This window comes from Thunnus thynnus, chromosome 14 (assembly GCF_963924715.1).
Source record: "Thunnus thynnus chromosome 14, fThuThy2.1, whole genome shotgun sequence".
NCBI lineage: Eukaryota > Metazoa > Chordata > Actinopteri > Scombriformes > Scombridae > Thunnus > Thunnus thynnus.
The window spans coordinates 19,788,356-19,803,079 of NC_089530.1; the positions used below are offsets into that span (position 1 = coordinate 19,788,356).

Genomic DNA, 14,724 nt, shown 5'->3' on the forward strand with positions numbered 1-14,724 from the left:
TGTGAGTCAACAGTCTTCTTCTCTATATGTTCATATGACAACCAAACAAACTTGATTAAACTCAATGCAGCTGGTTTGGTACATTACTCTGCTGCTGCCAGTGTGCTAATGCCTCTCTCCATGACACAGACTACACAAGGCATAGCTCATGTTGCTGTATGTTTCCATTGTGCAGGTGCTCTGTTTTGTTTCAGTTATTTCTGATTTAGTTTTCCACTCTGTTCTATTTTTAAACTACCACTGCGACCACTCGTACAGATAGATAGACAACGTCAGGTAGGTCTACGCTTGAAAGGTCAGCAATATATACACACACATTAGTGTACACATAATGTATATCGCCCATATCAGTGTACACACACATCACACAATAAAAATCACTGGGTAAAAATTTTACCCAGTTTGGGTCAATATAGCACCAACACAATACTGGGTTAATGTTACCCAGAGAGTCTCTCAAGACAAAGGGTTGATTTAGTGTTATTTTTTATTCTACTGTTGGGTTATTTACCCAAACTATAAGCCTGTTATAATCTACTCTAATCTTTTTAAACTTACATGTGATGGTTTGTTATTGATTGTTAACATCTTGTGTAATTTTGATTGTCACATGCACATTGTTTTGCACAAGAAACAATGAATTTCTGACAATTTTTAGCCATAGCTTATTATGTGCAACACTGGGTCAAAATAACAGATTTCTACAAGCTAAAGTTAACCCAGTGCTGTATTATTACACTAAAATCTTCAGAGAAGTGTATACAATCATGATCACTCACTGGCCTCCATGTTATTTTTGGAGGGTTTTTTTTAAATGCTCAGCCAGCCTAAATGACATCAGAGCCATGAAACAAAGCCTACAGCTTGCAGGCTTGTTGCTATAGTATTCTGGATCAATCAGAGAGAGGCCCTCGTGCTGCTACTGTATTTGTCTGAGCTCTGCAGCGCACAGACCACCATCCTCTCAGTCAGATAAGTCTGTTTACTTAAACAGAACCTCACTCATGCAGCCATGTGGCCGCTGGACTCCATGATGCCATGGTGGCCTAGAGGGATCAGGCAGAGGGGGGCTAGGGAACATAAACCTGGGGAAGGACTGTCAGGAATGTCACAAACAGGTGTTAAAGCTGGAAACAAACAGGGTTTTACTCTCTCTCTCCTCAGCAGCAGTGTGCCAATAAAGTAAGTCAAAATCTATAATCATTTTTAGATAACAAAATAACAGCTCAAATTCCTCTTATGACTGACTCTCATATCAGTGTAATAAAATGTGTCAGCAAACACACACACACACACACACACACATTAGGCTACAGATCATCTTAACGGAATCCGCAGATGGTGTGCTGTTTCTCTTTATCTTTGGAGAAACATTTAATAACTGTCATCCTGGACTGCTTCTTTAATTATGGGAAGACAAACACACAAAGACCAAAGTCCATCTGGACACAGTGAGAAAACAAATGAGGTGCAGCGCAGAGAGCAGGTTAACACACAGAGGCACATTCAGCAGGATGGTACGGAGAGACATGTTTGTTAAAGCAAGGTGATTTATTAATATCATTAATGCCTGCTATTGATATTAAAAGGTGTGAACTGGCATTGACAGACACTTGGAGAAGTTCTTGAGAGAATTATTGCACAATGAAGTTTGAAGATGAAATATGACTTTATGAGGAATTCCAGGTGGTGAGTAAAGTTTATTTTTCTTTCTTGCTTTTTCATGATTTTCTTTGCTTTTGTCTCCTTTTATATGTTAAATGAAACAGCAAGCAGCCGTTACACTAGTATAAATGGCTTTTCCATATAAGTGAGTCTACAATGTAATTTTTAAATATTTGTCCTTTTGCTGGTTATTTTTGTGTAATTTCTAAAAACAATGTCTAACCTAAGTTTAAAAAAAAGTAAATAAGATGATCATTTATACCAAACTTACCATTATCATACCAGTTTAATTTGTGTAAATTTCGGTAAATATCTGTATTATTCTGTTATTTACATGAGACTATTTCAGTATTTTATCTAGATAATGGCTTTAAAATAATATGAAACACAGACTCATAATTAACAAGGTTTAGTTGGCCAAAACAGACTCCTCAATTTATAAAACAGACTAAAAAAAAGAAATATTAATCAGAAAAATAGTAGTTTAATAACATTAACAAATGGGAATATTTGCAATCAAATGAGAACAAGAAAACAGAGTCTTTCTTGCTGTTAACTAGGGTGTAATTTAATAGTGCTGGAATTAATGTTAAAGTTGTTTTATATATCACCTGTAAGTAGCATTTAGCATATCAGTATCAGCTGAGGATGTTTTGACAGCTCATGTTTAACCCTGGGATGTCCTTATGCTGTTCTTTACTGTGTGAATTTCTCTTCACACCCAAACCTCTAAACCTGCATAGATACAGTATAAACTGCTGTTCGATTTATTGCAGCAAACATGTGAACCTGTCATTCCTGAAGGCTATTTTCAAGAGGTTATCTTTCAGCCAGTTAGTGAGCACTGAAAAAGATAAAGCTTGGCAAAAATAGTTAACACTGGTTAAAGGACAAGCTGGTTTTGACTTTTTTTTTCAATTTTAATACATATTATCAAACTAGATTCAAGGCTGTGTAAATGCACAAACCGAGAAATGTCATTGCTATTGTGCGATTCATGAATGCATGACTCTCCTCTCCTGTATGTGAGTTACAGTTCAGGGAGGCAGAGGAAGGGGTGGTGTACCTCAGCTTTGAAGAGTCTGTCCTCTAATCATGCACTGAAGCCCCTTCTTCCCATCCTCTGTTTGGTGGTCGTGGTGATTTATGGTCTGGCTGACAAACTCCGAAACTTCGTGGCCAGCATCTTCATCCCTCAGTACCACTACCCGTATGCAGTGGCTCTCTGCTTTGCCCAGGTTGGTGCCTTTTTTCCTGGCTTGTTTTTATAGTCTTTGAACAAAATGAATCCATCAAATACAATTCTTTGCTTGCAACCAGCACCTGTGCATTTTACTAACTGTGGAGAGTATGTGAGTGACAACATTGCACACAACTGAGGATGGCTGTTTTGTGTACACAGAGTAATGTGTGTCCTGATAGTGGGGTATTTACTTTAGCTGCAATTACATGCACCTTTACAGTATCTCTGCCAACACATAGGCTAGTATGGTGATACTACCATGTACCATTAATCATTGGTGCAGTTAACTTCATACCTGTACAATGAAGCGTACAGGTGCAGGCTACTGTAACTCTGTTACTATGCAGTGTGTATGTGCTGGACAGGGTATGTGGTAGTGTGGGCGGTGGTGGTGGAGAGGGTAAGAAGGTGTTCTGTATTGATGAACAGGATAGATGTTTAACCAAATGGCTGGCCGAAGGACTGACATGTAAATGTGACCCCATCTAAAGGCTGAAGTTAGCTAATGAGTGGGCCTCATGGGTGACAGACTGACCTTGAGTGTTTCCATCTACTTATTGTGGGTGTAATATAAATGCAGAGAAAACATAGGCTTTAACAAACCAACATGATTTCTGACATAGTTCTGACATTGAACTGTGATAAACAAACATTGAAGTGCTGCTGAATAAACCAACACAAACCTGTGATTTCTGTAGAGGAGACTGTGAACAGGGCTGGAATACTGAATGACATTTGTCCATTTATCCATGTGGCATATTGCTCCTAATTGGTATATTCAACTTCATATCCACACATCATACATCCTTGTTCTTCACCTATGTGTTTATTTCTGGTCATAAAACATGCATGTGTCAGATGAATAGGACATAAATGTATCTGTGGCATTTTAACTATGAGAAATCATGCATGATCTTCTGGAAGTAGCAATTTTCCTGTTTATTATATTAGAAAAGAGCTGCATAGAGGAGCATATTTGCCTACTACCTCACAAGATGGTTAAACCTTAATATAATAACATAAAATAAACTACAACTAAGAGTACAATGAAATAGATTTGGGTTTCAACCAACAGTTATTTTCATTATTTTTTATGATTTAAAGATCCCCTCCAGACATTGTTTTAAGATATATTAAGATATATTGTGTTTGATATGGGTTTTCCACAAAAAAATGTTTAAATTTATTAAAAATTGTAATTTATTAAAAAGTCTTCCAAACTCTACCAACAAAACCTGCAGTAAAAGAGAGACTGGAACCTGCAAATATTTGGCATTTTTGCTCGATAAATTACATAAATAAAAATTGATTGATTATCAAAATTGTTGCAGATTAATGTCATTTGACTAATCACTGTAAATAACTAACCATCAAATGGACCAAGAGATACAGATATTGCAGTTTCCACCAGTGACTGACATAGTTTGTTCGTTGAGCTCCTGTTAATCATCAGATCAGTGTCCTCACCTCAGTTGGTGAGATCACCAGTATGACCAAAATACTTGAACTTTGAGCCTTTAGTGCTTAGTTGTACAATTACACACATAGTAATAGTATTTCTTTATATCGACTAGTATTGGGAGTATTCAGATCTTTAGGTAAAAACAGCCAAACCCCTATGTAAAATCAATTAGTCCATTACAAGTAAATAATCTGCATTTTAAAGTTTATTTAAGTAAAAATACAGAAATATGTTCTTGAATATCAAATGTACTTATTATGCAGAATGCCATATGATCATGATCATATTTTTCATCAGTAACAGTAGCTGTGAGATAAATGTAGTGGGGTAAAAAGTACAATATTTACAGTATTTAGATAAGCATAAAATGGAAATACTGAAGTGCAGGTACCACAAAATTGGAGTAAAAATACTTACTTTCCACCACTGAATTGTCAATATTATCTGATCTTTTTCAGGTTCTGGTTTCTCTGTTATTCTTAAATCTCCTCCATGTCCTGGATCTAGTGCCTCTAAAGCAGTACTCCAGGTCTCTGGGTGAGCGGTTGCTGGTTCCTGCTATCTGTAACAGCGTCCATGCTGTGCTGGCCATGTGGGCCAAGGCCAGCAGCTCATATGCCGGCCTCATCCCCCTCACCATGCCTCTGCTGCCCCTGTTAACTGTGGGTTTGAGTTTCGCCCTGAAGCTGGCATCGCCACCGTCTATCCATATCTCTGTTCTGTTTTCCATCCTGAGTGGGTCATCTATTGTCATCACAGGTAAACCTTTAGATGTTATTGGGAAGTTTTTAAGTTGGTGTTTTTCAACTCAGATCAAATCAACCCTTCTTCTTGTTTCTCTCAGCCTCCCAGGGTGTGTTTGGTGTTGAGTCCCTGGAGTACATGTATGCACCTCTGGCTTTAATCCTCCACAGTCTTTCTCTGACTTGGCTGGCTAAAGTGGCTGAAGCTGAGCGCCAACACTCCCCTGATGCCCAGGCCTCCATTTTTGACATCTACTACACCCAGCTGGTCAACCAGAGCTGGGTGCTAGGCCTTCTGTGGCTGCTGCACCCGGACAGTCCCTGGCAAGTGTTGAGTAAGGGCAGCTGGCACAGCCTGCTCTTCCATGGTTACCTGCACGCCATTCTCCTGCTGGGGATGGTCCTGAACTTCATGGTCGGTATATCCGCTCTGTGTGTCTCACCGCTTGCTGCTGCGCTGCTCCACTCAGCAAGAGAGCTGGTGCAGCCGTTTACCCAGCTTCTGTAGTTTCACTCTAAAGGACAGATATATATTCTTGACTGTTTTGTACGGTACCAACAAAGACTTATGCACATAGTAATTTAATCCAAATCACTGATCAGTGTTATTTTATTCTGTGGAGAATAACAAGTTACATCACTTCTTTTCTTCCCTTCACAGTCACATGACCTGTACCACTCAGGCACTGTATCTCTTTATACACAGTTTAAATGAGCTTGTTATTAATTTGCAATATGCTATCACAGTTAGAGTGACCAACATACATTAATTATTATTTCAAGTAATGGCTTGTTGCTTCTTTCCTAACATTATGTATTTTATCTGAGCCAATCATATTCGTATCGTATTATATGTAAAACCATAGAGTTGGGCACAATAATCTCAACACAGACTATTTTTTATCTTTTCATTTCATTAAGCAGTACTCAGTTGATAGGTCTAATTATTAAAGGTCATTTGGTTCTAATACACATGCAGACTGTTAGATTACTCACATAGTTTTTGCATTATATATTTATTGTAAATACTAACATGTACTGCACATATCTCTAATATATATGTCTTTTTCTGCAGTATTGTCGCTAGTGTTTAGTGCAAGTGTTTATAAAACTGAATTCTGTTGAAAAATACATGCAAAAATGTCAGAAGAGTTTAGTGAAGCAATAGAGCACCAGCATCTGTGCAGGACAGGAAGCAGTGTGACAAAAAACACCTGATGACCAAACCAAGCGAACACCCTGTTCTTGTTAGTCAAAGTACATTAGGTACCTTTTTAAAACAATGATAGACAGAGCGTGGCCTTAAAGGGAGAGTGGCAGTTTCACAAACAAGTACAAATCAGCAGCATGCGTCAAACATTACTAGTTTTCTTTTAGAGCTGGGGGTCATATCGTAGTGACAAAGCATATTTTTTCTATGGTTATATTTATGGAAAATCTGCATAGTAGAAAAATTTTCTGATAAACAATGAAACTAAGTATATTGATAGTAGACACAGGCTTTTGGACCCTCCTGTAAACATGATGTCATTTACTAAACAAAAGATTTTAACTCCCATCTTTCACTGCATGAGCTTTCAACCAGATTACAAGGGATAACCATGAGGAGAAAGTTGTTTATATAGTGGACACAGACTGTTGAACCTACTTTATTACTGTACATGTTTACTTTGCAGTGTTTAAAATATTTAAACTCAGATCCATTACTGAATGAATTTTTGACTCAAGTTTTGTAGAAGTTACCCTTGAATGAACCTGACAGCTAACGTTTGTCAGATGAGAAAGGAAATACTTCATTGATGTTCACACACGTTTCTCTACTGAAGCTGCTGTATTGAAATTTACTGTAAGTTATCATAAGCTAAACTCCTGTATGTCTTAATATAAGAATATGCTATTATTATTATGCTTTCTCAAAGTGTGAAGAAGTATTAAAAATAGTTAATAAACTGATTTGAGACTGAAACAAGACTTTATTTCCAAAAATATTTATTTTGTTTCCAAGAAACCAATGTAAGTGCTGTCAAATCATCTGTTATCAGTACACACAGTCACACATTACACAAAACAGCATTTATTAAAAACCTACTGTAAACCTGATCAAAACTGCACAATCTTTCACTGTCAGTTTACCATGATTTCAAATAAACATGGAGTTGGTGGAGTGAGACCCCTTTTTCTGTGTTCGGTATTCAGTGCACAATTCTTCCCTCATCCTGCCTTGGACTTTAAAGGATACTTTGCTTCCTCCAAAGTGTTTCTACTGTAATGAAACAAGACTGTCAGGGGAGTGCTGGTTTCCACATGGAAGATAAATGCATTTCTATTCACACAACCATAAATATGTACACATCATAGATCATTGATGGAGACATACAGTATATTTTTTATATTTGTACAAAAATTTGCACAATAATGCAGACAGAAAACTATCCACTGGAAATAAATCTTGTAAAATCCTGTATACAATTTTATCTTGAGCACATGTTTGAGCTCCTTCTCCTTTTTGTACTTGTGTACATATAATATTAACTGTAAACTGCAAAAAATGCAGGTTTTAAAACATTCAAAATGTTTTTTTGCAAACTAGTTTTACGGTGCACACAGTGAGAAAGACTGAATGTACAAAACTATGTTTGTTTACAATGAAAACTGCACAGGATGCATTCAACATCCGTTAGTGCTTTGGCATCAGAAGTCAATGTAATCAAAGTATTCTGCTGACTTCTCATCAACTGTCCTTTCTGGGTTTCACTACCAACATTCATACAGAAGAGAAGTTTGCCAAATATCACCTCATTCATTGGCTCCTTCTTGTCCTTTATGAGGGATCAGAGTTGGGTGGGAGGTGTATGCCCAGACTCTGCAGCAGGTTGGAGGCCGGTCCAGCCAGCCCGGCCTGACAGCTGAGGGACTCCAGCAGGTTGGTGACCAGGTTGAGATCCACGTCAAGAGGCTGAATCTCCTCCTCTGTCTCTTCCACTGCTCCCTCTTTCGGGAGTCCGTCTGTGGCAGAGGGTTGGAGGGACCCAGTGTCCAAACCTGCCTTGTTGTTGTTCTGCAGAAAGAACAAATTAAGTAAAATTGTTTCATAAGTAAGTTCAGTGCATATGTTTTTAGAGTAATAACACACTGAGGTTAAGCAGAGAGAGAAAAGGTATAAGCACAATCATCATCTTACCGTCAGATTGAAGCTTTGTCCAATATTAGTGCTCAGGAGCTCCTGATCCATTTGGTCCATATATTTTCTGAGACTGTCCAAAGTCTCTGTCCCGTTTATCTCTGCAGGACCAGAGGACCCCTCTTCTTTTTCATCATCATCATCATCATCATCATCATCGTCGTCGTCATCAAGATCATCTGAATCAAGCTCTTCTTCTTTGCTTCCTGAAAACAATTAAATGACAGAAAGATTCAGTAAATTGATGAAAATGTCGCAAATTCTGCAAGTCATTTTGATCATTCTACATATTTCCAAAAGTCTACATACCTAGCAGTCGGTCCAGTGCATTGGCCATGGAGTTTGGGTCAAAACTAAAAGGCTGAGTTGAATTCGTCCTGGAATACAGAAAAAAAAAAAAGAAGTGAAATATGAACTGAAAGACCGCTGGTAGAACCACGCACATTTCATTTTCTCAGCTAAAAGGCTAAAGTGGATAATAGCATTAGCATTTGCAGCACATGAGAAGAGAAAAAGTATGCATTTTATCCACTTGCATATTAAAATATAATTTATTCTGAGCAATGTTGAGCAAGAGATCTGGATCATATTTGCTATACACCAGTGTATGTGGGTGTGTTTTTTCAGCTAAAAACCCTATTAAAGTTATCCTAGATTACTTTATTCACTGACCCAAATATGCTTTTGATGACCTTTGCTACATATTGTTAACATCAATGGGGTCTCACCAGGGCAGTTCAGCACCCTCATGTGACGACATGGCGTTGAGGAAGTTCTTCATCCCCTGACTGACTGCTACCAGGCTGTAACTGGCCTCCTCTTCCTCCTTGTCGTCCTCTGTCTCCTTTCTCCTCTCCTCTGCCACCCCGACGTGCTGTGAGTGTTTGGTGAAACTGGCGTTTTGGCTGCCAACATCAGCTCTCCCCCCACTTCTCTCCTGCAACATACGCTCCAAATCCTGAGCTGTGATATCCAGCCAGCTGTCACCTAGAGATAGACACAAAGAAAAAACTAATTACAGGAAATGACTGAAAGAGAGAAGGATATAGAATGGAGGGAGAATGGAGGATGCATACCAAAAATGACAGAAAGTGAAAGAAATTGGCAGGGAACAGAGACTCCCAGGTAGCAGAGACAAAACAAAAGGCAGGGTTTACTATCTACCAAGGTCATGAAAACCTTGCAATACTTACTTTATAGTGAGCATATAACAGTAAAACACAAATCTCCACAGGCTGACTTTTGAAAGATCAAAACTCTTCTTTGCACAGGAAATACTTACAATGTAGACACAAACATTTATACTGCTGGAGTGGTTCTGACATTTTGGCTGCTTTCACATAGCAAGCCTTAGTGCTCAATTTGTATTTATTGCTCAGATCAGATTTTTTTGTGGTCATGGTCCTTAACTAACCCGTATGTGCATAAAAAACCAATAACAAAGATGTCAAACATGGAGGCCACTGAAGTCAGCGTTTACGGTTTCAGTTATAAATTGATGTGCAGTGGAAGCCATCGAATTTGTGAGCAGATGATAATGAGGACAAGCATGAGGAGAAAGAGAGACAAGTTTTTAATAATGGCTTTTTGTGGAGCAATGGCTGCTATTTCTGTACGGAGGGGTGTGTGGATGCGGAGTCGGAGCCAGGAGTGGTGGGATCGTGAGGTGGATGGCTTCACAGAAACAGATTTTATCCAAAATTTCAAGATGTTAAGGACTCTCGTGGAAAGACACTCAGTTCTGGCGAATGACATAAAAATCGCATGAATTTGAATACGACTGTTCAGACTGAGGTCATATTGCATTAAAACACCCCAAAAAACAGACCTGTATCTGATTTAGAATCACATATGAAAGCAGCCCAAATCAAAACTGAGATCAGATTCCATGTGAGTTGTGCTGTTCACATCATTATGAAAAAAAACAAAACAGATCTGAGACACGTATGAGCAAAAAAGTCAGATTTGGGCCACTTTTTCCTGCAGTCTGAATCCTTTGCTGCTTCATTTCTGTGGTCAAGACGGATCACTATTCAATCAAATTATAACTGAGACAAATTCAAGTTGACAACATCTGACATGTTCTTAAAAGGTCTTTTTCAGGCCTATAAATGATGACTGTTTTACAGGTAAAAGGTTTTAGATTTAGGTTCACTTTTACTCACTGTCCTCTTGGGGGAGCTGTGACTCTTGTTTCTTCAGGTCCTCCAAGTTCAGGGGAACACAGCTGTGTAGCAGCTGGAGAACCTCCTCACCCGCGGACATATCACTGCTGACACACACAATATCTATATTCAGACAAACACTCACAGTGTTATTAGTTACACACAGACACACAGACACACACAGTTCTCACCCGGATTTTGAGGCAACAGACTGTTTAAAGAAGTTTTCTGCTGATTTTGTCAGGTCTCTGTAACGTGCCGAACCTTCCAGTTGTCCCTGCATTTGAAAACAATAAAATTTTAAACTTTTACATTCTACTGATGAAAAATGGCCACAATATAGTATCTTTAATAAAGTGTGCTTTTGACCTCATCATTCAAAAAGTGTGACTAACCCGAAAGTAGCCGTTCCTTTTCAGACTGTCCATGAAGCCTTTCCACTGAGGGTTACAACTGACTGGAGCATCAGGCTCTGAAGATGGCAGTCTGCACTTGGAGCACAGGATCTCAAAGCCATGAGCCTGAGAAGGGCACACATACAGATAGGGATGGACATATAATCAAATACAACACCTAAAACGCTAACCATCCTACAAAATGCTCAACAGAAGCACAAATTTATTCATCGAAATGATGAGGAAACACAGTTGTTGGCTCACCAGCTTCATGCCAAGCTCATGGGCTTTGTACTGGGGGTGAGAGCGAGGAGGCAGGGTGAAGCCGCTCCTCCGGTCTGGCGTGAACTGTTGCTGTTGCAGCTGGGCATACAGGCACCGGGTGAATGTCACCTGGAAGATCATATAGCAGTACGAAGTTATGGAGGTCTAATGATTCTAGACATTTCAGAAAATCTGAAACATAACAATGAAATCACACAGTACCAGTTTGTAAAACAACATCAAGCCAATATTTTGAAATAAGATTATTTCCTGTAAAAGAGGCCAACTTCTTCTCTTCCCCTATAACATAACTGTCATGAATCTTTAAGTGTGTGTACCGAGGATAAGACTCTCTCATCAGGGGGAAAGGTCTTGAAGCTTCGACACGCCTGGAGATCCACTGGATCCCGCAGGTAAAAAGCTGAAACAGCAGGGGCGACAAGGTCTGGTTGTTGTGCCAACACCATGGCGATGCCTGCAGGTATGAAGCAGTGGGCACGATGCAGGCCAGTTCTGATCTTCTCTGGGTACCTAAAAGGAAAGTAGAGATGGTTAAATATGACTTTCCTCTTTCATATTGACACTACAGTACTGAATATCTTTTTTCCCTCTTAATGAGCAATTCATGTGCTTCTGCATGGATCTAACAAGTCTGTGATGTAGAAGCTTCGTATGCCGATTCAACAGCTTGAAACACTCACAGTGCACCATTTTTCACTTTGCCATACACAGGCAGCTTAAGTAAGGACTGTTATAACATGATGTGTTGCAAGTTGTGTTTATGCCGGGTTGCCGTGTCCCAATTCTGGGGCTGAATCCTCTGAGGTCTGAACTAAATGTCTCATAACGGTCTGACGAGCTCTGTCTCATTTCAATGGCTCCTCAAACTGCAGGAGGGGAAAAACAGCCTTGTTTTGTCTGAATATGAAGGACACAATCTGCTGTATCCTTTACAGCCTTCAGCATCCCATAAATAAATCTGGGACAATTTTATACAGCCTTCCGGCAATTCTCTTCAACTCATAAAATCTGAAAATATCACATGACTGCATTGTATTTACCAGGTGCTTCTGGTCAGGTAGTGATCCAATACCGGTAAATATATCACCTGTAACAGACCACCGTAAAGCTACATGGTGGAAATAATAAAAGTTATATGGATGTATTCACCATTAACATAGTAAACTATTTGCCAGTTGTCCATCATGTGTTGACATAAATGTCACAACTTAATTCAGTGAGGATGAAACCTGCCAGTTTACCATTTGTATTTAAACTTTGTAACCCGTTAAACAGCAATGTACTGGAGATAAACTGTGAAATGCTTCAGTTTACAAGTTGACAAGAGCCACCTGAACACACTAATAATTGTGGTCTCTGTGAGGCTAGACTGTCTCATTTGGGCAGACATACAGGTTCAGCCTGGCCGTCATGTCCTTTGAAGGACACATCTATGTGAGCTGTGGTCTCCTGAGGATCAAGCCCCTGAATTTTTGTGGTCATACAACATATACATGATGGGTTTTTTTGAGTGTTTAGGCTCAGAGCGATTGCCATGAAAAGCAGATATTTATTGTGTCTTCTCACCCCTCTAGTCGCCTCCTCAGAGCTGAACAAATCTTGGAGCTTGCCCGACAGGCCTCTGGGTGGGTGGAGAGCAGCGTTACAGCCTGTGCCACACTGGGTACCACATTCCTTGAGACCCCAACTGGACTGGAATTGGAGGGGCAGGGCAGGATGTGCAACTCTCCTCTACAGAGGAACACCTGACAAGAAAAGGAGAATAAGTGGAGCAATGAAGGCTTGTACTTAAATATTGACAATAACAAGATGAAGATTTTGTGGGGTTTTTTGTGATAACTTCATATTACTGGTAACCATGCATTTCCATCACATGCCATAGGTTTTTACATGGAATTTCTACATGGGTTCATGCCACTAAGGTATGAACATCAACTTGCAGAGACTTGAAACTACAGTATAAGCAATCCATCAGAGAACATTTAGCCAGTTTACACACACTGACATCTGAGATTTGAGTTGACAAATGAAAGGCTTTGTTCTACTCAGCCAAACCCAGAAGACAAAAGTAAGCATAGGTGTTGTGGAAGGTATTAAGTGACGCTGGTTGTTTCTTGTAGTGAAAATGTGACTTTTTGAAAGCCAATTCTGCTGTCTTTGGTGTTCTTAAACACATCAATGAGAAACATTTTAGAAAACTGTCGCTGGTCTCACATGCATTACCAGATGAAAAGTAATGTAAATTTGATTAAAAAATAATGTAAAATGTTCTAGTTGTGCAGGGTTGATTTTCATTCCATATTGAAATTAACTGGAAACAGGTAGCTAACATTTATGGTATGCTTTGGAAAAAAGGTCTGCAGAAAAGTAGAGCATACATGATTTGTATTTAAAGGGCAAAGACATGCAAAAACCACCGGTATCACTCTTTAAACAGTTAAATCTGCCATCTCATCTGAACTTCTCACCCTGTTCTCACTGGTGTCTGGATTCAGCCACTTGGGAAGATAATCAGCTGCTTCAATCAGAAGAAATTCCCCATCGTTGTCCTCAACTCTGCACACACAAATGTGAAAATGCACAACTGAAAAACCACTGAGACTGATCCATGTTTAGACACTAAAGTAGGACAATTGAATCGTCAAAAACTATGAACTCAGAGCACATTTTTCCTCACCTGGCTGCAAGCTCTGGGAAGGCCTCTGTGATTTGCTTTAAGAGGTAAACAATAAACCACTCGTCCTCCACATTGTCCCCAAACTGAGTGCTGCCTCCAATGTGAGCAGGAACATCTCCTGACAATTTAAAGAAGATACATTAATCCTGAGTCTTATAACAACACCAACAAAAGCTCAATGTGTTGACAAGACTTTACCTTTCTCAGGATGGTACTTGAGGTTGAATGGCTGATTCTGCCAGATATGTTGCATCAGCAGCGGGGCAACCTTGGCCAAAATCTCCTCTACGAGATGTGAGAGATGTTCCTCAGTTTGTTGTAAAGTTGAACCGTCCGGCTGGATCAAGAAGAGCTGATACTGGACCACGTCCTCCTGAACCACTCTCCCCTGCAGGGCGTCCATTGTTGCAGCAAGACCTAATAAACAAACAAATAGGCCTAAATGATGGTCTGCGTTTGTATTGTCTCCAGGTTCAATTTGACAGTAAGAATAAAGTATTAAAGTGAAGCTAACAATTTATTATCGTCGATATCCAGGAAAATCTGATAATAATGTCAGTCAACCTTACCTGGTCTTGTTATTAAAATTTGAGGCGTTATGTCGATACAAAATTAAGAGCTTACAATGCGAGAAAAAAATGAAACTTTTCTTAATTAAATGTACGTTGCTATCACGCCATTTGTCGCTGTTTAGGTCCGACAGTGACTTCTGCTCGACTGCCCCACTCGTGTGACAACTAATAGTTCCTACTTTGTATATTAGGTCAACCAAATTTCACTTTTCGTCGGCTAAAAAATTACCGAAATTAGTCAAAATTCAGTAAGTTAGCTGAAAGTAAAGCTGCTGAATTTCATTCACATCAAACAATTTATTCCAAGTAACGTTACAGTCCTCGCCACAGTCCACC

At 39.3% G+C, this 14,724-nt stretch overlaps 2 protein-coding genes across 3 annotated transcripts; one reads left to right on the forward strand and one right to left on the reverse strand.

Annotated features, from left to right (window-relative positions):
- The first annotated feature begins 1,474 nt into the window (after positions 1-1,474).
- Positions 1,475-7,277, forward strand: si:ch211-248a14.8 (uncharacterized). The gene is made up of 4 exons (XM_067610453.1): positions 1,475-1,689; positions 2,702-2,903; positions 4,829-5,129; positions 5,215-7,277. The coding sequence occupies exons 1-4, from the start codon at positions 1,658-1,660 to the stop codon at positions 5,619-5,621; spliced, it is 942 nt and encodes a 313-aa protein (XP_067466554.1). The 5' UTR covers positions 1,475-1,657; the 3' UTR covers positions 5,622-7,277.
- On the reverse strand, positions 7,086-14,677 carry ecd (ecdysoneless homolog (Drosophila)). 2 transcript variants are annotated; one of them, XM_067610443.1, is made up of 15 exons: positions 14,386-14,677; positions 14,015-14,233; positions 13,817-13,934; positions 13,608-13,695; positions 12,706-12,884; positions 11,457-11,649; positions 11,119-11,247; positions 10,855-10,980; positions 10,651-10,736; positions 10,460-10,566; positions 9,023-9,281; positions 8,604-8,671; positions 8,295-8,500; positions 7,909-8,171; positions 7,086-7,376 (listed from the first exon to the last, which is right to left on the reverse strand). In XM_067610443.1, exons 2-14 carry the CDS (start codon positions 14,217-14,219, stop codon positions 7,935-7,937), a joined length of 2,001 nt encoding a protein of 666 aa, XP_067466544.1. In that variant the 5' UTR covers positions 14,220-14,233; positions 14,386-14,677; the 3' UTR covers positions 7,086-7,376; positions 7,909-7,934. The 2 variants fall into 2 exon arrangements, with proteins under 2 accessions (XP_067466544.1, XP_067466545.1); XM_067610444.1 differs by having other exon boundaries at positions 7,086-8,171; positions 10,460-10,563; positions 14,386-14,676.
- Between the last annotated feature and the right edge of the window lie 47 nt (positions 14,678-14,724).

What these genes read in the sequence shown, in the direction of transcription:
- si:ch211-248a14.8 (XM_067610453.1), top strand. Translation starts at nt 1,658, where the DNA reads ATGAAATATGACTTTATGAGGAATTCCAGGTG. An exon ending in TTTATGAGGAATTCCAGGTG is followed by an intron (nt 1,690 to 2,701) that starts GTGAGTAAAGTT and finishes TGTGAGTTACAG; the next exon opens with TTCAGGGAGGCAGAGGAAGG. An exon ending in GTCATCTATTGTCATCACAG is followed by an intron (nt 5,130 to 5,214) that starts GTAAACCTTTAG and finishes TGTTTCTCTCAG; the next exon opens with CCTCCCAGGGTGTGTTTGGT.
- ecd (XM_067610443.1), bottom strand. Translation starts at nt 14,219, where the DNA reads ATGGACGCCCTGCAGGGGAGAGTGGTTCAGGAGGACGTGGTCCAGTAT. An exon ending in AAAGGAACGGCTACTTTCGG is followed by an intron (nt 10,737 to 10,854) that starts GTTAGTCACACT and finishes TTTCAAATGCAG; the next exon opens with GGACAACTGGAAGGTTCGGC. An exon ending in ACAGCTCCCCCAAGAGGACA is followed by an intron (nt 9,282 to 10,459) that starts GTGAGTAAAAGT and finishes GTCTATCTCTAG; the next exon opens with GTGACAGCTGGCTGGATATC.